This window comes from Podarcis melisellensis (genome assembly GCF_964234715.1).
Source record: "Podarcis melisellensis genome assembly, chromosome: 7".
NCBI lineage: Eukaryota > Metazoa > Chordata > Lepidosauria > Squamata > Lacertidae > Podarcis > Podarcis melisellensis.
The window spans coordinates 76,747,204-76,771,152 of record NC_138539.1 but is presented as its reverse complement, the minus strand read 5'-3'; the positions used below and the strand labels follow the sequence as shown (position 1 = coordinate 76,771,152).

General features: G+C 44.4%; 1 protein-coding gene across 7 annotated transcripts in view; it reads left to right on the top strand.

Moving 5' to 3' along the window:
• TRIO (trio Rho guanine nucleotide exchange factor) overlaps positions 1-23,949 on the top strand; it is a 255,311-nt gene that overhangs the window by 84,627 nt on the left and 146,735 nt on the right. For all 7 annotated transcript variants that reach the window (XM_081919102.1, XM_081919103.1, XM_081919104.1 and 4 more), the window contains exons 6-9: positions 1,420-1,542; positions 7,821-8,012; positions 13,413-13,544; positions 22,167-22,397. In XM_081919102.1, the coding sequence (XP_081775228.1) occupies positions 1,420-1,542; positions 7,821-8,012; positions 13,413-13,544; positions 22,167-22,397 (678 nt within the window). The remainder of the gene's footprint in view (positions 1-1,419; positions 1,543-7,820; positions 8,013-13,412; positions 13,545-22,166; positions 22,398-23,949) is intronic.

Here is a 23,949-nt window from a genome sequence, read left to right as displayed (position 1 = left end):
AGCTCCCCAGTCTCCCGAGTTTGCACCATTCACAGATGTACAAAATAAAACGAGGGTAGGTTTCTTCCTTTGTGAACGCTCCATTCCCTGGTATCTGGACCAGACATCAAGAAACAAGCTGGTTGGCTAACCCTTGTGATGTCGCCAAGAAACCCCTCTTCTGCCCCCCTCCAACCCTCTACATAATATTGTTTTTTAGCAAGACGACAACTTGCATGGACACTCTCTTAAAAAGCCCAGAGCAGACGGCCTGTCCAAAGCATGTCGGAAGAGGCAAGACTGACAGCTGTAGCCATGCTCGGTTTGATGTACGCTGGTCTGTCATCTCAGCTGCAAAACTAGTAAATGGACGTGCTGTGACCGGTCCTTTTTATTTTGCAGCTTGTCTTCCCTCCGTATCTCAAAATGCGGAGAACTGGATGTAGCATTCCAGCTGTACTTTAACTACTGCAGTTTCGAGTGGTCCGTGTGAACTTTCATACTGTGTTCATTAGCAATTACTTGTTGTGGCCCTTTCAATGTACACAGTTGCCTCACAGTCCTTACGACATTTATTTCTGTGCTGGCCTCTGAGATGTCTTAGAAATGTTATATCCAGTGCAACTGAGGCCTCCTTTGCTTTTCGAATAGTTCTGATGACTGCTGCTGCTATTATCCTGAGTTAACCTAGTCCTTGTTGGTAGTATTCCTGCATCATTGGTTCGGTCACTGTGCATTTGTTTAATGTCCTTCTCCCTGCCTCTCTTTTTGCTGTAGGTTTTTTTATTTTTATTTTACATTAATCTCTTCTTTCACTCAGTTTTCAGCCCAATTTTCCAGTTTATTAAGAATCCTTTGGACCCTGTCCTAACCCTCAGTTGTGATAATGGCATTTCTTCCCAGCTTTGCGGAGCGCTTGGGGAGCGCGTGTATGCTCCCTTTCAAACCAGAGAATTTGAAATGTTGGAACAGGATAGACACCCCTAAGGCCCACCCTAATGCTTGCCCCTGTTGTTTTAGTCCATTGTTGAGCAAGTTGAGGAGTGTGGTATCCACCAAATAATATGGCCTTCTTCATTGTGTTTCTCTGTTTTTACTTGTGCTTTGCAAATAGGTACACAATGGACATTACTAGTAGTCCAAACAATGTCTACTTGCTTCACTAGTCAGTCCTATCATTTACCATTTGGGGCATGTCGATGGCCGAAAAGAGCCGACTCATTTCTTTGCAAAAGCTTGTCCCAGCTGGTTGCCTGGGGGCAGTTCTTCCTCGCCACAGGGGACTAGGCAATTGGTTATTTACAAGCCCGGCTGGCAGAACTCTGTGCTTAAAGCTTTGCTAATTTGGAAAGTCTTTGCTTGTAAACATGCAAAATATGTTGTTGTTGTTTAACCTGGTGCCCTGTCCTGTGATGAGCGTTAATTCCCCTTTTCTTTTAGATGTTTGACTGGATCACACACAACAAAGGCCTGTTTCTGAACAGCTACACAGAGATTGGAGCCAGCCACCCTCATGCCATGGAGCTCCAGACACAGCACAATCATTTTGCTATGAACTGTATGGTAAGAATATTGGAACTTGCAACGGCACTTTGTATTTGGCAAACATCTTGTATTTCACAGTGCAGAGAAAGTCTGACCCCAGGTGCTGGCCCTGTCAGTATGCAGTGTGCTGGAGAGGAAAGAACAGAATCCAATCTAAATAAACAAGGTAGGAGAAGAGAAGGGAGGAAGAGAGACTGAGAGCAACAGAGTTGCTTCGGGTTTTGCAGAACTATTACAGCTGCCATGGTAGCAACTTGCAGGCGACATGCGAACAGGTCCCCCTACCCAGAGGGCCTGTAATCTTCTTATTCAGTGGAGGCAGGGAGTAAACCGAGAGAAAAATAACTTTGTACATTACGGCATGAGGACTAGGGAATTGTGCCCAAGGCTAGTGAGTCACGCTGCATAGAAGTAGCCAGATTATAACGTATATGGACTCCTTCCAAATTCAGCGAAAGTTGGAGGCCTCATTCCTGTGTATGTGTGCTTTTGCCACAGGGATTGTGAATGGCTGTGCAGCGATAGATTAGCTAATAGTAATAATTCCGTAAGTTGCGAAACTCCGCTGAAACAGCTCAGCTTTCAGGAACTGTGGTCCAGGCTGTCATTTTTAAATGAGGGTAGGTAAATTAGAGCCTGATGGAGTTTTGTTTGCACTCAAGAGAATGGGGACAACTACATCACACACAGACACACAAACACACACCCTGATTATATGAAGGCACATGACAGTGTTACATGGATAAAACGAAACCAATCCTAATTTGATCCATGTTTGAACAGGGGCCAGCAGTGATAGAAGAGACATTGGCAGTTCTAAAAAACAGTTTGAAATGAACTAATATACCAGTAAGCTAGGATTTGCTAAAGCTTTTGTGGTTTGGGTTTGTCCTTGCTTGCATTGCTTTTGGTTTCAGATTAGGGATTCGAATGCGGCCTATTTTGACATCGTTTTCTAACGTCTTAATGATAGCGGTTCGTTGCAGAGGCCTGCATGGGCTTGCCTTTTATCAAAAGGCACTAATTACTGAAGTTAATTAGCAATTTGGACAGTCTGAGCCAAGGATAGGGATTGAGATCGAGATGGAAACAAATGCTGACATGTCTGAAGAGTTCGTTCTAGGTGAGGGTTATGCAAAAGCCGAGCATTCTGCTTGTGTTTCTGGCTTGACATTCAGCCCTTAGGAGTCCAGTGAATAGAGGGGCCAAGCAGTCACTTGCCCAGAAATGTTGTCACTAACAAATCGCAGAGCAGGAGTATTCATCAGTCCAGCAGGCCATAGTGAACTATCTGTGAACCAGTGAAGGCAGTGAATGTCCTGTGTGAGTGTCTGGAGGTGCTTGGAGGATGGATGGTGGCTAACAGATTGAGGTTGAATCCTGACAAGATAGAAGTACTGTTTTGGGGGGACGGGGCAGGCGGGTGTGGGGGACTCCCTGGTCCTGAATGGGGTAACGGTGCCCCTGAAGGACCAGGTGCGCAGCCTGGGAGTCATTTTGGACTCACAGCTGTCCATGGAGGCGCAGGTTAATTCAGTGTCCAGGGCGGCTGTCTACCAGCTCCATCTGGTACACAGGCTGAGGCCCTACCTGCCCGCGGACTGTCTTGCCAGAGTGGTCCATGCTCTGGTTATCTCCTGCTTGGACTACTGCAATGCGCGCTATGTGGGGCTACCTTTGAAGGTGGCCCGGAAACTGCAATTAATCCAAAATGCAGCAGCTAGACTGGTGATTGAGAGTGGCCACCGGGACCACATAACACCAGTCCTGAGAGATCTGCATTGGCTCCCAGTATGTTTCCGAGCACAATTCAAACTGTTGGTGCTGACCTTTAAAGCCCTAAACAGCCTCGGTCCAGTATAACTGAAGGAGCGTCTCCACCCCCATAGTTCAGCCCAGACACTGAGGTCCAGCGGCGGGGGCCGTCTGGCGGTTCCCTCACTGCAAGAAATGAGGTTACAGGGAACTAGGCAGAGGGCCTTCTCAGTAGTGGTGCCCACCCTGTGGAATGCCCTCCCACCAGATGTCAAGGAAATAAGCAGCTATCTATTTTAAAAAGACATCTGAAGGCAACCCTGTTTAGGGCAGTTTTTAATATTTAAGGCTGTATTGTTTTTAACACTCGATTGGGAGCCGCCCAGAGTGGCTGGGGAAACTCAGCCAGATGTGTGGGGTATAAATAATATAGTATTATTATTATTATTATTATTATTATTATTATCATCATCATCATCATCATCTCCCAGGCTGCGCACTTGGATTCAGCTAACCAGTCCTATCAGCAGAAGCACTGCTCAAGGACTTTCACTTACACAATGAAGCTTCCCCCCCCCAGTCACACACACACACACACTTGGTGCTGCCCCTGAAATTGGCTCTCAGTGAGTGGCAGGAGAATGCCCTAGAACAGCATGCAAAGCAATGGGAGGGACATGTCATCTGGCAAACAGGAATGCTTGCACAGGTGGCACAATTGAAAGAGTGAGGCATTGAAATGGACCCAGTAGTCTGGGATGCAGCTCTGCCCTGAGAGTGAGGAGGAAGTTCTGTTCAGAAAGCCCTAAAAACGGGACTCCTTTGCTTTGAATAATAATAATAATAATAATAATAATAATAATAATAATAATAATATAATATACTGTAGATAGTTCAGGTCCACATATGCAAATAAGGGATTGAAAGTGACGTTCAGTGATTGGATAGTTACAGAAAATGGTTACTGTTACGTTGTACTGGAGCTCTATATAAGCAGGCTGGCTGAACCCTTCAGTTCAGTACTGTTCTGGCCTGTGAATAAACAAGAGCTGTTTGAAGAAGCGCTGTGTCGTCTGATATGTTCACCCACAACTTAACAAATAATAATAATAATAATTTTTATTTCTACCCCGCCCTCCCCAGCCAAGGCCGGGCTCAGGGCAGCTAACAAGCAATAATAAAAACAAGTTGAATGAATACAACTTAAAAACAAGATTAAAATACAACATTAAAATATTGAAATATTAAAATGCAGCCTCATCACAGGAGGAGAAAGAAAAAAGAAAGAAAGAAAGAAAGAAAGAGGGGGAGGGAATCAAATTGGCTCCAAGCCAAAGGCCAGGCAGAACAACTCTGTCTTACAGGCCCTGCGGAAAGAAATCAGATCCTGCAGGGCCCTGGTCTCATGAGGCAGAGCGTTCCACCTGGCCGGAGCCAGTGTTGAAAAGGTCCTGGCTCTGGTTGAAGCCAATCTAACTTCTTTAGGGCCCGGGACCACTAGGGTGTTGCTATTTATGGACCTTGAGGCTCTCCATGGGGCATATTGGGAGAGGCGGTCCCGTAGGTACGAGGGTCCTAGGCCGTGAAGGGCTTTAAAGTTCAAAACCAGCACCTTAAATCTGACCCTGGTGGGTTTATATAGTATCGGTCTATAAGGTGGTGTTGTGGCCGATAGTTGGTAGCCTCCTTGGATTTGAGTGGAAATGCTAAGGTAAAATCTCACATCCTAGCAATCTTATTTGGATACAGCATGAAGCAATGAGGTCAGATAAGGTAAAAAATATATATAGTCCAAGAATAGGCAGTAAGAAGTTCTCCCTGACCCCTGCTAAAGTCCCTCCCAGCTCTTCTGAAGGCTTAAGGTTTCTTTTTCTTTCTTTTTAAAAGTTCTAAGGTTCCCTTTTAATTCACAAACCCGTCAGGCTGATTTAATAAGCTGTTTTTAAGCCCTCCCAGAGTTCCGTTTGAGGCCGCAGCAAACAAAAGTCACAGTGTTAATAGAAATCTGTGTAAATGAGATCAGTCCAAGGTACAGGGTGATTTTGCTGTTTCTGCAATGTGCTTTACTTGATCAAATAAAAGTAGGCTTTTGCTCGAGAGAGAGGTGCTCATTTTTCTGCCCTGCTTTGAAAACATGTCGCGGCAAAGGGCTTGGAGACAGCAGTGCTGGCAGGATGGCATTTCGCTGTTGCTTTCCAGAAAACAACAGGGGGTGCTGAAATTGGGAGCAGTCAGTTGCATCAGTCCCTGATGGAGTAGCGAATGCTGCTTACCTGCTAAGTGCACACACCCCTTTCTTCCTGTTTTTAAAAGGGAATATAGGAAGCTGTGAATTCTGCCAGAAGCCTTGGAGTTAAGAGGGGCTGTCTTGTGGTATGGCTAATGGCTAGAAAAGAAACCTTCTCCAACCTAGTGCCCTTGCTGGCTGAAGCTGATAGGAGTTGTTCTCCAAAACACCTAGAAAGCACCAGTTTGCTAACTTTTAGCTACCTAAACTGGTGCTTTCTAGGTGTTTTGATGCCACTAAAATGTATAGAAAAAGAGAAAGAAAATGTTGGAAATGTAAAAAAAGAAGATGGGGATTATTTTCATATGTGGTGGACCTGTGACAAGGTTAAAAAAAAATTGGGAATCAATTTATAAGGAACTCAAAAAAATATTTAAGTATACTTTCCCCAGAAGACCGGAAGTGTGTCTATTAGGTTTAGTAGGAATGGAAATCAAAATGGGAGACCAAAATTTGTTCATGTATGCTACGGCTGCCGCAAGAACCCTGCTGGCCCAAAAATGGAAAACACAAGACATACCAACCATCCAGGAGAGGCAGGTGAAGTTGACAGAATACGCAGAACTTGCCAAATTGTCAGGGAGGATGCGGGACCAGGAAGACCAAAGATACCAAAATAATTGGAGTAAATTTATTGAATATTTAAAGGAGAATTGTAAAGAGGTCAAGACACTAGCAGGATTGACAGAATACCTTCAATGTATAATAGTACTATTGTGAGAATGATGTGCGTGATAGAAAGGGGTTAAATATATCAGTTGCAAGGAGGGAGGGGAGTTGCGACTCGGCAGAGTCAAAGGGAATATAAGGCATTAATATGGTTTGTTGGAAAAGAATATGTAAGGAACACAATAAAAATTTACTTGGAAAAAAAATATAGAAAGCACCAGTTTGTGGAGCCTGCAATCTTAGTCCATGGTGTTCTCTGAAGAATACTTCTCATGAGGGATTGCTGCCCATTTGACGTTCCCATTCCCCATAGCCCTTGCGTTTCGCCGGGCTTTGGGAAGGAAGTATGGTGTCTTGGACAGTATCCCAGAGTCCTCCTTCCTTCCCAAAGCCTAGTTAGCACTTGCCCAACTTGAGGAAGGAGATGGGAGGGCTCTAGGACCCTGCCAAAGCCTCGTGCTACCTTCCCAAAGTGTGGTACCTCATTTATCCAGCTTTGGGAAGGCAGCATGGGGGCTGGGGAATTTCATGCCAAGGTGACAACCCTTGTGGTTCAGTGGGTAGCTAGGGAGCAGCAGTAAGCCATGTTTTCCTCTGTTGTAATTAATTTGCGTTTAATGAAAGTTTAGATTTAATATTGCCCGTGCAAGCTCTGAATATTGCACCATCCGAATATTTAGCATCCTTCCAGCCTACTTGCTTGTATTTAAAAAAATAATAATAATAATGGATGTTCGGAGTTTCCCGGGATGTCAAATTCAGGATACTGAATTCTGAACTTACACAAAATGTGCATGGCCCTGGTTATCACAGTATAAGGATACGAGCGAAAAGCTGGTTTGCAACGCGATAGACTCTTACTTTCTCAGAGAGGTCTGCAGCATGCTTGGCATTCTAATAATAATAATAATAATAATAATAATGTATTATTTATACCCCGCCCATCTGGCTGAATAGTAGTAGTCCAAGCAGGAGATAACTAGAGATAACCACTCTGGCAAGACAGTCCACAGGCAGGTAGGGTCTCAGCCTGCATACCAGATGGAGCTGGTAGACAGCCACCCTGGGCACAGAATTGACCTGCGCCTCCATGGACAGCTGTGAGTCCAAAATGACTCCCAGGCTGCGCACCTGGTCCTTCAGGGGCACCGTTACCCCATTCAGGACCAGGGAGTCCCCCACACCTGCCCACACCCTGTCCCCCAAAGCAATACTTCTGTCTTGTCAGGATTCAACCTCAATCTGTTAGTCGCCATCCATCCTCCAACCGCCTCCAGGCACTCACACAGGACCTTCACCGCCTTCACTGGTTCAGATTTAAAAGAGAGGTAGAGCTGGTATCATCTGCATACTGATGAACACCCGGCCCAGACCCCCTGATGATCTCTCCCAGCAGCTTCATATAGATATTAAAAAGCATGGGGGAGAGGACGGAACCCTGAGGCGCCCCACAAGTGAGAGCCCAGGGGTCTGAACACTCATCCCCCCCTACCACTTTCTGGACACGGCCCAGGACAAAGGAGCGGGACCACTGTATAATGTGTTTTTGTCCTTGTCTAATGTGTTTCGTTTCCTCTCTTTCCAGAATGTGTATGTAAACATAAACCGCATCATGTCTGTAGCCAACCGTTTGGTGGAATCCGGTCACTATGCCTCGCAGCAAATCAAGCAGATTGCTAGCCAGTTGGAGCAGGAATGGAAAGCGTTTGCTGCAGCACTGGATGAACGAAGTACCTTATTGGACATGTCGGCCATTTTCCACCAGAAATCGGAGCAGGTCAGTAATTCCGCACAGCGGCGACAGCAGACTGAGCATGCACGGTCTCATTTAATCTGGAAATGGGTTTTGCCTCTCATGAGCCCCAGTTTGTATGTTTGCCTCTTAAAGGGGCTTTGGGACAGGGCAAGTTCCTGGTTTCTTGTTTCTTTGAGAATAATTTTTATTAGTTTTCAATTACATCCTAATAATAGCCTCATTATAACAATGCCAACTGATAATGCAATTGTTAATACCAATAATTCAAATACTAAATTATAAGATTTAGATAAGGTGCCCCCCCCACGAGCTAGAATTGATGGCTTGATTATTTGATTTATTTCTGTGTTCCAAAATTTCCATTACATTTCAGTCATAATAATAATCCCTTACACAACAACTGCAGTATTCATAACTTCTGTTTGTGTTGACACATTACATGATTTATAAAACTATAAGTGAGGAGCTCAAACTATATCCTTGTTCTTCCTCTGTGTCGCAATTATCTTGTCCGTGGTGTTTCCTCCTGTCGTTGTAAGATGTTATGTCTTTCTTTCCCCCGGTTGTTGCTGTTATCCGTCATGCCTTGGGCGAAGCTGATATCCCATTGTTGTTCCAGTTCTTCTGTTGTTCCTCAACCTGCTCCAAGTCCGTTTGACTTGAGATCCTTGCTTTGGACAAGGGACGAGGGCCATCGCTCCTCAACACATCCTCACTGTAGCCGTAACACCTCCTATATTTTGCCAGAAGGAACAAGGAAATCCTCGTCTTGATTTTGGTTTTTCTTCTTCCCTCCAGCAAAACACACACAAGCTGCATAGGTCTGCCCGGTCGTCCTCAAAGCATGGGCAAGTAGAGGGATCTCATGGCAAGCCTGCCTGTAACTGCTTTGGGAATTGGTGGTCACTGCAAGCTACAAATAGGGACGCGGGTGGCGCTGTGGGTTAAACCACAGAGCGTAGGACTTGCCGATCAGAAAGTCAGCGGTTCGAATCCCCGCGACGGGGTGAGCTCCCATTGCTCGGTCCCTGCTCCTGCCAACCTAGCAGTTTGAAAGTACGTCAAAGTGCAAGTAGATAAATAGGTACTGCTCTGGCGGGAAGGTAAACGGCGTTTCCGTGCGCTGCTCTGGTTCGCCAGATGCAGCTTAGTCATGCTGGCCACATGACCCGGAAGCTGTACGCCGGCTCCCTCGGCCAATAAAGCAAGATGAGCGCCACAACCCCAGAGTCGGTCACGACTGGACCTAATGGTCAGGGGTCTCTTTACCTTTACAAGCTACAAATAAGCTTCTTTTTTTTTAATGTGATGCCTTGTTAAGAGGCAAACGTACAACGTGGTCTTGGAACTCACCTGCTGGTGAGTAAAAAAGCATAAGCAAAAGCAGTTGTTTGTGCCAATAAAGTTCCAGCATCTTGAATGGCATCGTGATAGTTCCACCGTCTACATTATCCATCAAACGTTTTGCAAGGATTGTAGAGGATAACTAGAAAGCTGAGGACGCTGAATGCAAGATTAAAATTAAAAGTTTAACCTGAGGCAAGCGTTTGACTAGGGTCTCTAGCTGCAGGCGTTCTCGGCTATTTAAAGTAACAGTTCTAAGTTATGCGTAGCCACAAGTGAATTAAAAACCTGATTTAGTGAGAAGCAGGCATAAATGTTCCTCTTATCCCCTGGAGGGCTGTCTCTATAAGTAGAGCGTGTCTTCCTTAAGGGAATGAGCTGCTCACTTGCAAACTCGGCTTTGAGTTGCCCGTCAGTTTTGTTTCTGTTATAGTTAGTGGTGTTACTTAATTGTCCTTTTATTTAGCTAAACGAAAGAGTGAAATATACGGAACGGCTCTCTTTGACTTGCTGCGGCTGAAGTTTTGTATTTGACTCTCTAGATGTGATTTTTTAAAAATTCCATTTTACAATTAAGATTAACATTCAAATGAAAATCATAATCATACACTTATAAGATTCCCTGAATCTTTGGGCTTCCCTTTGCCCCTCCCTGGGTTCCATTGTAAGTATTTTTTCAACTGCGTTGAATAATGTTCTCCATTTATCAGTTAACTTTCATTTTTATCACAGTTCTTGTTACGTTACAAGTGTTGTTAAAATCCTGCCAATGTTTTTAATTGTTTATGGTGTTCTTTAAGGAAACTTATAAATTTCCCCCATTCTGTATTAAATTTGTTGTCTTCTTGATTTTTGATCTTCCCGGTCATTTTTGCCGTTTTAGCATAGTCCATCATCTTTATCAGCCATTCTTCTCTGGTAGGGACTTTGTCTTCCTTCCATCTCCAGGCCAAAAGTAACCTCGCAGCTGTTGTTGCATACATAAATAGTCTTTTCTGCTCCTTTGCTATTTCTGCACCTAAAATTCCTAACAAAAAGGCTTCTGGTATTTTCACAAAAGGTTATTTTAAATATCTTTTTAAATTCATTTTAAATTATTTCCCTGAATGCTTTAGTGATCTTGCACGTCCACCACATATGAAAGAAGGTGCCTTCCTTCTCTTTACACTTCCAACACGTGTTTGTAGCAGTTCTATACATTTTTGCTAGTTTAGTAGGAGTGATTAAGCCCATCAAACAGCGAAGAGAACTATATGAAATATTGCAGAAAAGATTTATGAGACTGGATTTTAAGCTATGGGTTATTAGAAGTAATAGTTAGGATAACAAATGGAACCGGGTTGATTTTGCTTGTGGTGGAGCAGTGGCTAATAAGAGATGGAAGACCTAGATTCAAATCTTTCCTCACCTAAAGGAAAGCCCTGAGCAGGTACACTATCTCTTGCAGAGAGAACTGAGGTCCTGAGTTCAGATATCACAACCTGCACAGGGCTGCTGTATGGGGATGGTGATAAATGCTAAGTATTTGGGGAGGGGTCATAGCTTAGAATACACGCTTTGCATGCAAAAACCCAGTTCCTGGGGTCTTTAGCAGAAAAGCTGACCAGACTGGGAAAGAGAGAGACCTTGAAGACAGCTGCCAGTTGGGATAGATGGTATTAGACTGGACCCAATGGCAGGTTCTTCATCTTACATCCTCAAGGGGTTTAGTGCTTACCTACATTGTGAGTTCAGATATTGCCAATGGGTTCGGTCTACCAGGAGGCAGGTTCCTCCGTAAAGCCAGTCAATTTCCCCTCCTTCTGCTGGAGATAGTTGAGGGTTTTATGATCGTGTTTGCTTCCCAGCTCTGGGCCACGATTACTGTATTTTTCGCTCTATAGGACACACTTTTCCCCCTCCAAAAATTAAGGGGAAATGTGTGTGCACCCTATGGAGTGAATGCAGGTTCTTTGGCTTCAGCAATAGCAACCCAAAGCCTCCAAAGTGCAAAGGGAGCGCTCCCTCCGTGCTCTGGAGGCTTCGCATTGCTTTTGCTGAAGTCTGGAGAGTGAGGGGGTTGGTGCGCACCAACCCCTCTCACTCTCCAGGCTTCAGGGATAGCAGCCTGAAGCCTTTGGAGCGTAGCGCGAGTTCCCGCTACGTTCTGGAGGCCTCAGGTTCCTTTCGCTGAAGCCAGGAGAGTCTTGCTCTCCCGGCTTCAGCTAAAGGAACCCAAAGCCTGCGGAGCGCAGCGAGAACTCGCGCTGCTCTCTGAAGGCTTCAGGGATGGCTGCCTGAAGCCTTCAGAGAGCAGCGCGAGTTCCCGCTGCGCTCCGCAGGCTTTGGGTTCAGCAAAAGGAACCGGAGGCCTGCGGAACGCAGTGGGAATTTGAAAGGAACCTAAAAGGAATTCGAAAGGAACCTGAAGCCTCCGGAGCCCAGCAGGAACTCCCGCTGCACTCCAGAGGCTTTGGGTGAATGCGCCTTGACCGCACCTTGTTTTAGAGGGGGAGAACAAGAAAAAAAATTCTCCCCCTCTCTGCGCAGCGCCCCTTCAGCGAAGCGGCAGAAGAAATGGAAGGGGCTCCGTTTCTCCTGTACTGAAGGGGTACTTTTTTCTTGTTCTTCCCCTCTAAAACAAGTGCATCCGATGGTCGGGTGCGTCCTAAAGAGCGAAAAATACGGTACTTGGCTACTGCTGCTGCTTTTTAGTAGATCTTACTAGATTAAAATAACACCATAAGGAATTTGGGTGACAGGAATGCATGCCACTTAGGCCTATCAGGGATGCATATGATGGTCTGCATATAGCAGGGGTCAGCAAACTTTTTCAGTAGGGGGCCGGTCCACTGTCCCTCAGACCTTGTGGGGGGCCGGACTATATTTTTTGGGGGGAAATGAACAGATTCCTATGCCCCACAAATAACCCAGAGATACATTTTAAATAAAAGCACACATTCTACTCATGTAGAAACACGCTGATTCCCAGACCGTGCACGGGCCAGACTTAGAAGGCGATTGGGCCGGATCTGGCCCCTGGGCCTTAGTTTGCCTACGCATGGCATACAGCCTTATTTCTCATTCCCAGTTTGCATTATAGTGCTTACCTTAAGTTCTCCCATTACTAATGCCAGTTTGAGCATGCTTCTGTTTCACAAGAAAAAGTTGGCATTGCGTAATTTCAGAACAAAAAGGGTGCATCGCTTGCAGCCAACTTGCTATTGGACGATGCGTCTACGGTCCCCCAAGTGCACCTGGTCGTTGTGGCATAGGTGCCCAAATAATTAAGAGGGAGAGACTTTCTATTTTCTTTCAGTGTTCTCTGTGTAAACTTGAGGAGAAATAAAAATAGAACATGTAGGCGGAGTCTGGGACTAATTGAATTAGCCTTATTAATGCATCGTTCTGCTGTGTGCTTAATTGTAGTGCTTTCGCCACAGGAAAACAGGCTACGAATTATAAGCTAACACCATGACTCTGTATGTTAGGGAGCATGTTAACAGTGAGGATGATCGGGCTGCCTGATCCGACAGGATTTTCTGCTGCCAGAAATTGCAGCTGAACCCTTTAAAGATTTTTGGATGCATTTAGAACTGTCCTGTTTCGCATGTCAATTGAGGTTTGGCTTCGGATTGTTTTAGTGCTTCCATATGTGTTTGTTTCCTCTCTCAAGCCCCTCCACAGCTTAACAAAAGAGCTCTCATTTTACTCAAGCGATGTCCCCCCCCCTTTCTTTTACAACTGTCTCTCCGTTGCAGAGGATAGCAAAATAAACGTGTAATTCTTCTTACTTCTTTTTTTCTGAAGGCATCCTATTCTTTGATCTGGATTAAGCAAGGGCAGAAACGAATCTGAATTCATGCTAGTAGCTAGCCGAAGAGGTTCCTAAGGCATTCCTGCTATTCCTCATAGACTTCAGCATTTTCTGGATAGAAGAGCACGGGGTTTTAAAGGCAGGCGGATAACAAGCTTGCCTTCAGGAGGGCTAGTTTGCTCCTTGATTCACCCTTGTTTGTCTCATGTTATGCACGAAGCCTAATGCAATCTCTCAATTTACGTTCTGGTGCAAATAACTAGGATTTTCTTTCCTTCCAGTACATGAGTAACGTGGATTCCTGGTGCAAGGCCTGTGGAGAGGTAGATCTCCCCTCAGAACTTCAGGACTTGGAGGACTCCATCCATCACCACCAAGGAATATATGAGCACATTACTCTGGCATATTCTGAGGTAGGTAACACCGCTGCCCCTATCTTTAAGTGGATTGTTTGTCGGACTTAATCTGATGCAAGGACTGCTTCACACATTTTACTTTTTAGCACCGAAAAGCAGCAGTTATAATAACAGTTATAAAGGCATAAGCTTGTGGGGACTGGCGACTCCTTCATTAGATACGTGTAGTGTTATCTTCAGTCGACGGCACGCACACGTGAAAACAGAGGTACTCGAGGCAGAGGAGAAGTAATATGTCCGCTGTTTACTTCTCTTGTACAGTGGTACCTCGGGTTAAGAACTTAATTCGTTCTGGAGGTCCGTTCTCAACCTGAAACTGTTCTTAGAGGTACCACTTTAGCTAATGGGGCCTCCCGCTGCTGCAGCGCCGCCAGAGCACAGTTTCTGTTCTCATCCTGAAGCAAAGTTCTTAACCTGAGATACTATTTCTGGGTTAGCAGAGTCTGTAACCTGAAGCGTATGTAACCTGAGGTACCACTGTATATGCAGGCAGTGACCATAGGTATTGTTTCAGCCTTCATTAGCATGAAATACTGGTTTGCTCTTGGTTGATATTAAGAGTGGGTTTTTGTTAACGCCGTTTCCTGTTTTGCAACTGTTGATTCATTTTCTTGAAATGTTATTAACTTTTATTCCGCATGTCACTGTGCTGCATTGAGCATGGTTCTATCATTATCATTATCATGGTTATTATTCATTTCTATACCACTTTATATTTTTAAGAAAAATCTCAAAGCGGTTTACAGCACATTAAAACATCAATAAAACAATCCAGAATTAAACTTCACTAAAGAAAGTAAAATATGAAGCATACAGGTTCAAAGCAACATAATGAACAGGAAACTAAAATATTAAAGATTTCGAAATAAAATGTTACAAAGGAGGTCAACTACAGAATACATATTTAACACAAACATGGTTCTATCAGCGTACAAATAGACTCATGATATTAATAATAAATACAAACGTGTTAGAGTAAGGTTACCAGATTTTTTTCAACTTTTCAACTTCAGTGGATTTTGTTTGGGGACTGATTTGTAAATCTGGGGACTGCCGTCTGATAACCTTACGTTGGAGAGTATTCTGCTGCTTTTGCTACGACAGATTAACCCCGCTTTTCTTCTGGAAATGTTTACGCTTTTTAAGTGTACACAAAGATGCTTTAAGTGTACAGTTTCAACTGTGCAGTGCAAATGTCAGGCCTACAGTTTGCAAACGTGTGCGATACGAATTTGCTGATTTGGGAAGGAGCTAGGATTGGCTGCAGCTCCCTGTTGAGAGTGCATCTGTAGCAAAGCCAGATTTGCTTCTGTGTGAAAGGCCCTAAGGGCTGAATACTACTAGGGACATTTCATGCTGTTTTTCTGTGGGCTGTGTGCAAGCATAATGCCATTAATTAATTTGACTTGTTGCCTCATGGATGCAGCATTGATTTGATCATTCGGTTTGGGCCTTACAACAAATGCTGGCTTTGTTTCACGTTATCTTGGCGGGGAGGAGGTGCTATAGTTGTTAGATATATTGTTAGATCAATAAAACAGCTGACCTGTGAATTTCACTGCATTTGTTGAGGTGATGGGTGCACTCAGTCTTTACCCAGGTTCCCTTCCTTGCTAGCGGATGTTGCTGTTGTTATTACTGTCAAAAATAGATAGATAGATAGATAGATAGATAGATAGATAGATAGATAGATAGATAGTTTCCCACTCTTCACCATAAGGTCCTAGGGCAGATAGAAGCAACGAAAACAGTACTAATTCCAGGTGGGTCACAAATACTTTTCAGCTGTCAAAGGCAAGGGTAAAGAGATATGAAGAAAGCAGAATGATGATGCTAAATGAACCTCTGTAGGCAGTAAATTTCACAATTTGGGGGATACCTGAAAGAACCCTCCTTCTGGGCTGCCCCTCCTTGAACTTCTGAGATTGGTGGAGATATGAGGACAGCTTCTTCTGCTGAGCTTCACAGCTAGGATGGCCTGTAGGAAAATCAATTGGTCTTTTGGGGAAATGTAAGTCTTTTCACTCTTCCTGGCAGCCTTCAGTCCCCTTCCCCCTGCCGCCCCTTACAATGTGCTCCACCTTTACACTTGGAAAGCTTTCCATTCTGTGCTTTTTCTTTGCTAGCTCTTGACTACAGAACATTCTTTGCATTTTTCTCTTCCCTCCACACCCAACTGCTTTTTCCTAAACCTTCACAGTAATTGCTGTGGAAGCCTGAGAAGAGGCAAGTAGAATGATAGTTTTGTTCACGAATTGGGTAGTTGTGAAGTGTCCCTGATCCTCTTTACCAACTTCAGACACCCGCCAGCTTATTAGTGTCCCTCAATATAGTTTGACAGTGATAACCTTGAAGACTTGTTTTAGTAAAGTATTGGCCTTGTTCTGTATACTGGCCAGAGGAGGCATAGATCTAACCTCACTTGCTTATCCTTTGAGGTTGAAATGTTCCCGTCAATTTCTTTCAGTCTCCATCTTGCCTGCCTTTCGATTAACTTCAGTGTGTGGGCAGGAACACTAAAACAAGTATTTTCTGTGCTTCAATTCTCCAACCGTTATATTAAGCAAACAAACCTGTGAGAAAACAAAAATAATGTGTCTAACATCCACCCTTATACCCAAGAGATCCAGAGCAGGAGAAAAGCAGTTTCTGTTTATCAAGAGTCAGTCAGATTGTTGGTAAATACAAATGTGACATTTCACATTCTTGTGGGATAACGGCTCATCATGACTCCACCTGTTCTCAAAAAGCAAAAAAATGCACCTAAACCTGAAGGAAGGTGGGCCTTGGCCTTCCTCAACTCCAGCCCATTTACTGCCTCCTTAAATTTGTCTTAGTCCTTGCTTCTTGCGAGTTAGTAATGTGACCTCTCACATTACTATCTGCATGCAGCAAAGGGAGTTAGGTGGGAGTTTGCAATCTGCTCCCGATCTCAGAACTCCTGGAGGCTTTGAAGAGTAGGGAGAGAATTGGCATCTGAAGGTGCACCAAAAATAATCCCTCGTTTTGCTCAGTCAGTCGTTGCCATCTGTAGCTGAAATATGAACGCTGCACCTTTGACTCAGAGCTATCTTGGCAGAGAGGAAAAAGGACACTTCTTCTAACAGTGCATGTTGATACAAACTGAAGTCATTTCCCCCCCTCTAGAGGAGGCAGCCAACACCTTAAATGAGCCCCGTGGCCACTTTTTCTCTACTAGAGTCAAATGATGGAGACGCAGGAAGGAATTCAGTGTTGCACTAAATCAGGCTTCCTCAACCTCGGCCCTCAAGATGTTTTCGGCCTACAACTCCCATGATCCCTTGCTAGCAGGACCAGTGGTCAGGGATGATGGGGATTGTAGTCTCAAAACATCTGGAGGGCCGAGTTTGAGGAAGTCTGCACTGAATAAACATACGTTCCTTCAATGCAAGCATTTCTTATTGACCTCCCCGCCCCATGTTATGTTCTGGGGGTCCTCCCAACCCCCTAGAACAAATTGGGGTGGCAGAAGAGGGGAGAAAACCCCACTGCTTTTGTGAAAACCATTGTAGTGGCTCCTTCTGGCAGAACTACTTATTTGAACCTGGCCCTCAAAATCCCAGCCTTTTGGGTGAACCAGTTGCTGTTCCTTCACCCCCAGTGCCAGAGATTAAATCATAGCTTTCCTATAGTTTCGGTACATAAATGCGCTGTGTGCCGACGGCTATATGTGGGGGTTTCCAGCAGTTGCTGTCCAAGAAGCAGCTCTCTGTAGTAAGCTTTCACAGCAAGAAGACGCTCTAGGGCAAGAGTGTGGAAACCTTATGTCCCCCGTGAGCCAACTCTGACAAGTGGGTTGTTGCCCCGAGTAAGTAATGAGGTTTCTTAAGAACCTACCCAATACAGTTACAAAAGAATAAAAGTTTCCTCAAGGAGAGTATGTAGCTTTGTGTCCCTTTAAGGTTCCTGACTAATGCGGAAAAAACAACAATGAAGAGAGATGAGGCGAGGGAGCAGGATTGGGGAGGCAATGGAAGGGCGATAATAAAAATAATAATTTTATTATTTGTACCCCACCCATCTTGACTGGGTTGCCCCATCCAATCTGGGTAGCTTCTAACAGATATAAAAACATAATAAAACGTCAAACATTAAAAACTTCCCTGGACAGGGCTGGCTTTAGATGCCTTTTTAAAGTTGTATAGTTATTTATCTGATGGGAGGGCGTTCTAAAGGGCGGGTGCCACTACCAAGAAGGCCCTCTGCCTGATTTCCTGGGATCTCGCTTCTTGCAGTGAGGGAACCAGAAAACCCTCAGAGCTGGATCTCAGTGTCCGGACTGAACGACTGGGTTGGAGATGCTTCTTCAGGTTTACAAGTTTGATTGGGGTTGGAATGATCTTCCCTCATGAGGACTGAACAATGAGGTCTCTTGGGGACAAATAATTCAAGACTTAGATTCCTGAGGGGGAAGGGCTATCTGAGGCGATAGGTGAATTTGAATCTGGCCACTCATAGGGAAAGGGGATTTTCCAGATGCACTGAGTCACACAAGGTATGGCAATCCAATTTCCCCCAATCACAGATAGAGAGGGTGGTCTTAGAGAGCCAGAGGCAAGAGCCATGAACCAATTATAGTAGTGGACCCGACATTTGTACCATCCTTGGAACTTCAGTGCCGAATGCAAAATGGCGGCCTCTGTGTACAAGACAGATGAAGAACACTTAAGAGATGCAAGCGGCTGCTGAGCAGTTCACTGTTAAGGCAAAGTCACTTAGAAGGGAATGTTTTCACCTCCGAAGCCGCCATTATTTTATTGCAGTTCTTTTTAATGCAGAGACAAAGGAGCGAAATAAAATCTGTACTAATTGTGCACCGCATCTCCTGGCTGCTAGATTTATATTTAAAAGCAAAACAGATATGCTGTGCTTTTTAGCTGGATAAATATCACATGCAGCATCTTTAAAATAATAAAGTGAGAGTCTTGTGAAAGGTGGGAAGCGTCAAGTCTCTAAAAATGTTTTCAAACGAAAACCCAGGATATTTCTGAAATATGGTGGTGTCGACATCTTGCCATATGGGCTGGTTAGCAGCTAACCTGTATTGAGGACACTGTTTTTCAACTTGGCATTGGCAGAAAGGCCAGAAATGTAAGCTCTGCCCACTCATTCACACCTACGCAAGCCCAGGCCCAGGCGAAGGGCTTTTTAATCCCATCTCTCTGTGTGTCTACAGCAAAAGCAGTTTGGGCAGAGCTCTCCCCTTAATCCACACATCAACTGCTATGGGCTTGAACCTAGGAATGGGTAGCACATTGTGTGTAATTGGGGGCAAAAAGATGCTACCAAGGTGCTTAATTGAGCTGGCACTCTTGAGTATGCTCTTGATCATTTAGCTTCCTTCAAGAGTAGATGAACCAAGAGAGAGAAGGCTTTGACAAATGCACAGGTGCTAGTGAACCCTGGCATATCTTAACTATCCTCATTAATATCAGGCACACTTTCCCTCTGTATCTGAGAGGGGGAAGAGCTCCAGATATACGCAAATACCCGACTCGGCACTCTTTATCAGTTTCCCTACTGCTAACAGGACATCGATTAGCCCTGGTGTGAAACTTTGAATTGGCAGTCCCACACAAATCAGGCTACAGTGGTACCTCAGGTTAAGTACTTAATTCGTTCCGGAGGTCCGTACTTAACCTGAAACTGTTCTTAAGCTGAAGCACCACTTTAGCTAATGGGGCCTCCCACTGCTGCTGCGCCACCAGAGCCCGATTTCTGTTCTTATCCTGAAGCAAAGTTCTTAACCTGAAGCACTATTTCTGGGTTAGCAGTGTGTGTAATCTGAAGCGTATGTAACTCGAGGTATCACTGTATATCATTTCAGCAGGCAGGAGGCAATTACGATGGCTGAGGGTGTAAAAAATAAAATTAAACATGGGAGAATGGCTATGGTCCACATCTTCCCCATGCCATTCCTTGCACCTTTAACAACATGGTGCCCTCCAGATATTCTGGACCGGGGTCAGCAACCTTTTTCAGCAGGGGGCGAGTCTACCGTCCCTCAGACCATGTGGTGGGGCGGACTATACGGGGAGGGGGATGAACAAATTCCTATGCCCCACAAATAACCCAGAGATGCATTTTAAATAAAAGGACACATTCTACTCATGTAAAAACATGCTGATTCCCGGACCGTCCGCGGGCCGGATTGAGAAGGCGATTGGGCTGCATCCGGCCTCCAGCCTTAGGTTGCCTACCCCTGTTCTTGACTACAGTTCACTGTATCTTAACACCTTTTTTTATTGTGCATGAACATTCAGACATTTATATCACCTAGCTACAGTTTTTAGTGCTATTATCCAGTAATAGACTGTAATTTCTCTCAGTATTAAACAGCTATTTGACATTGCTCTTTCAGTCATGTTAATTTGGGAGGATTTCCCCCCAATTAAAAACAAAAACTCCCAAGAGATACGAACATTGCGTTGAAAAACCAATTCTTTAATCTGTTAGAATGTGTTTCAATAGGGAGGGAAGTAAGCAAGCTTGTACAGTCAGGATACAGAGTCGGTTATTGTCATTGGCGTGAAGCGAGAAAGAAATTAGACCCCATTTCTACATAATGTAAAAAGGAGCTATGAAGATTAAGGCAACCATGTTTTTTTCCTTGTGTTCAATAAACTTTAATAAATTGTAACTAAAAGATGTGTTCACTCAAGCATCAGATTGATCACTGAGTGAAAAATTACTGCTGCCACCACTGTCATACTTCATATTTGGCTGTTCTTTGAAGATAGATGGGCAAAGGAACAAGGTTTACTGAAGACTTTCCATTCTTCAGACAAAGCCACTGCAAGCACTCAACCCGATGAGGCTGGAATTCTCAGCTAAGCAAAATGCATTCAGTTAGTCAAGCTAGATGCCGATAAAACTTTTCAATGAAATCAGTTTAGAGCAGACTTAGTTCCTGTATGGCTTCAGAATTCAGATAGAGGCAATCTTGATTCTTGACATTCATTGCCAATTGTGTCTTAACGCCCAGGCCTTAAAAGCCCACCACGCAGTCAAAAGCCTCCAGGTGCCTGTAGCAACTTCTGTTTTTGGGAGGTGTTCGTCAGCTAGAAGGCCTCATTTTTGTGCCTCCTCTCTACTTTTTGTGTGCTGTTTCTCATCTGTGATGCTGCATCTAAACCGCAGCCTGCCTGTTGCTTCTCAGACTTAAATATTATGTATTGAATGTAAAGTATTGACTTGCTGAAACTAAGGCCCCTTCTGCGCTGTAGATTTAAAACACTATTATTGCACGACTTTGAACAATTTTGGCTTCCCCCAAAGAATCATGGGAACTGTAGTTTATTTTAGGGTCCTGAGAGTTGTTAGGAGAGGCCTGTTCCTCTCACAGATCTACAATTCCCAGAGTGGTTCGACAATTGGTACCTCTTCCCAGGGAACTCTGGGAATTGTGAGTGGAATAGGAGTCTTAGAAAGGGCCTGACTCTTCCACTGTATCTACACCCACCCCTCTACTTTTGGATCCGCTTCAATAGTAGATGAGATAATTAAATATGACCATTACCTTTTAACAAATTATTTAAAAATGTCTATAAAATCATTTGTAAGAGGAACGCTATAGGATGATAACCATATTTCGTGTTCCGTAAAGGGGGGGGGGGAACCCTGCAGTTATTTAAAAAAAAAAATCAGCAAAAGTAAGGTGACAAAGCTATTTGTGTTTGAAAAGCTCTGGGTTTTTAATGGTGCCTGCTTTTATACAACTGTACTCAAGAGACCATATGTTGTTGCTGCTAGTTAAATTTGTATACCTCCCTATACTCACCGGTTTCAGGGTGGTTACAACATAAAATCACAATATAAAAACACAAAATACATAATAAAAACAACCCAGTGCCCCACCCCATACTCCATAGACCTTCCCCTGCAGCTTGGGGAATCTTTGAGAGCAGGAATGGGGAACCGGTTGTGGTAACAACAACTATGATTATTATTTATTCATTTATTCATTCATTTATTTATACATACCCTGCCCATCTAGCTGGGTTTCCCCAGCCACTCTGGGCGGTTTCCAACAGAATATTAAAAAAACGATAAAACACCGAACATTAAAAACTTCCCTAAACAAGGCTGCCTGTTATTACTATTACTGTTATTACTATTATTATTTAATATCTTACCTGCCCTTCACCCTAAGGGCCCAAGCAGGATTGCAATGCTTTAAAACCCAACATTTAGACAACTTACAATCACAAAAATAGAGTGGGTCCTAAGATGATGATATTATTATTATCATCATATTCATCATCATCCAGACATTGTTGGACTATAACTCTCATCGTCGGGAGTTGTAGTTCGGCATCACCTGGAGGGTTGGGTCACAGGTTTCTCCACCCCTGCTCCGGAAGAAGAATTTATTGTAGTGAATGGGACTGTGGCTGAAAGAGAAAAGCTGTGCTCCCCTCCTTTGAGCATAGTCGCCTTTTAATTCCATCCATAATAAGTAACGCCATGCTTCCTGTTCTTGGTGGAGGTATTCTCCTTCATGGTTAGATGGGTAAGCAACTGTGAAATTCTAGTGCCACATCCTGGAAATTTGCGTAGCCTGCAGGTGAGCTCTTAAATTCTTGTCTCGCTGAACAGGTGAGCCAAGACGGGAAGTCGCTGCTCGACAAGCTGCAACGGCCTTTGACTCCTGGAAGTTCAGACTCCTTAACCGCTTCCGCGAACTACTCCAAGGCGGTGCACCATGCCCTAGATGTTATTCACGAAGTGCTGCATCACCAGAGACAGCTGGAGAACATCTGGCAGCATCGAAAGGTCCGCCTGCATCAGCGGCTGCAGCTGTGTGTCTTCCAACAGGATGTTCAGCAGGTCAGTTCGTGGCTCCTAGGGTCGGGAGATGTTCTGTTGCAGATGCTTGCAAGGGGTTTTTATTTTTATTTTTTACACAACCACCCGTCTCCTATACGTTGCCTTTGACTAAGAAAAGAATTGGGGGAAAATTAGAGTTCTCAGCCAGTGTGCTTCGGATCCCCTTTCAGTTAGCCAAGGGCGCTAGATGCAATTAAAATGATTATTGGGGGCGTGGGTGGCGCTGTGGTCTAAACCACTGAGCCTCTTGGCCTTGCCGATCAGAAGGCCGGTGGTTCAAATCCCCGTGACGGGGTGAGCTTCCGTTGCTCTGTCTCAGCTCCTGCCAACCTAGCAGTTCGAAAGCACACCAGTGCAAGTAGATAAATAGGTACCGCTGCAGCAGGAAGGTAAACGGTGTTTCCGTGAGCTCTGGTTTCCATCACGGTGTCTCGTTGCAGCAGAAGTGGTTTAGTCATGCTGGACACATGACCCAGAAAACTGTCTGTGGACAAATGCTGGCTCCCTTGGCCTGAAAGCGAGATAAGCGCCACAACCCCATAGTCACCTTTGACTGGACTTAATTGCCCAGGGGTCCTTTACCTTTTACCTAAAATGATTACTGACGGTTTATTGAAAACTAAGCTAAAATTGGAAACCAAGGCCGAGAACAAATATTAAATTTCCAGTTGAGAAGAGAGAATATTACTGCACACTGTTGATGGTTGGGGATATTTGGCACTCTCTATACAGTAAGCCATTAGTGCAGAAAATAAAATGGCGGCCGATTCTGGCTGAGTGTTTCGAGGCCTACAATCTGAGAATCTTGTGCATCCTCATCGTACTTTCATATTGCAGAACATGCACATGAATACTATACTTTCCAAGTTGTGTGCAGATTCAGCGGCAAGGCATGTATGATGAAGGCAGATTTGGTTTATATTTAATGGAAATTGTAAAAACAAAGAACAAGTGTACACCTTGGCTTCCACAGAAGGCCTCGCGTTCCTCCTCTCCCCAAACCTTTCTCAGAGCAAGTAACTAAATTTTGTGTGGAAAATTCCAAGCACGCTCGGTTGAAGGAAACCGGGATACTTCCAAAAGGAGGGTGCATATTAAAGGACTGAGCTTAAACTTTCAGTGAGGAGACAGTTGATTCCCAGCCAGGTGACGAAAGAAAAGCCTAGCCAGGTGTTATGTACTGAAGTTCTCACCCTGGGCCAGCAGGGGGATAGTGCAGATAGTTATGCAAATGAAGGATCGAAAGTGACGTTCAGTGATTGGATAGTTTGTATGCAAATGAAGGATCGAAAGTGACGTTCAGTGATTGGCTAGTTACAGAAAATGGTTACTGTTGCATTCTAGTGGAGCTCTATATAAGCAGGCTGACTGAGCTCCTCAGTTCAGTTCTGTTCCAGCTTACAAATAAAGAGCTGCTTTGGAAGAATCGCTGTGTCGTCTGATATGTTCGCCCACAACTTAACACCAGGTATCTTGCATTTGGGTGAAGGGGGAGATCACACGCAGAAACACACCTCTGTTCGCTTTTGGTGATGTGGTGGCAGTAGAAACT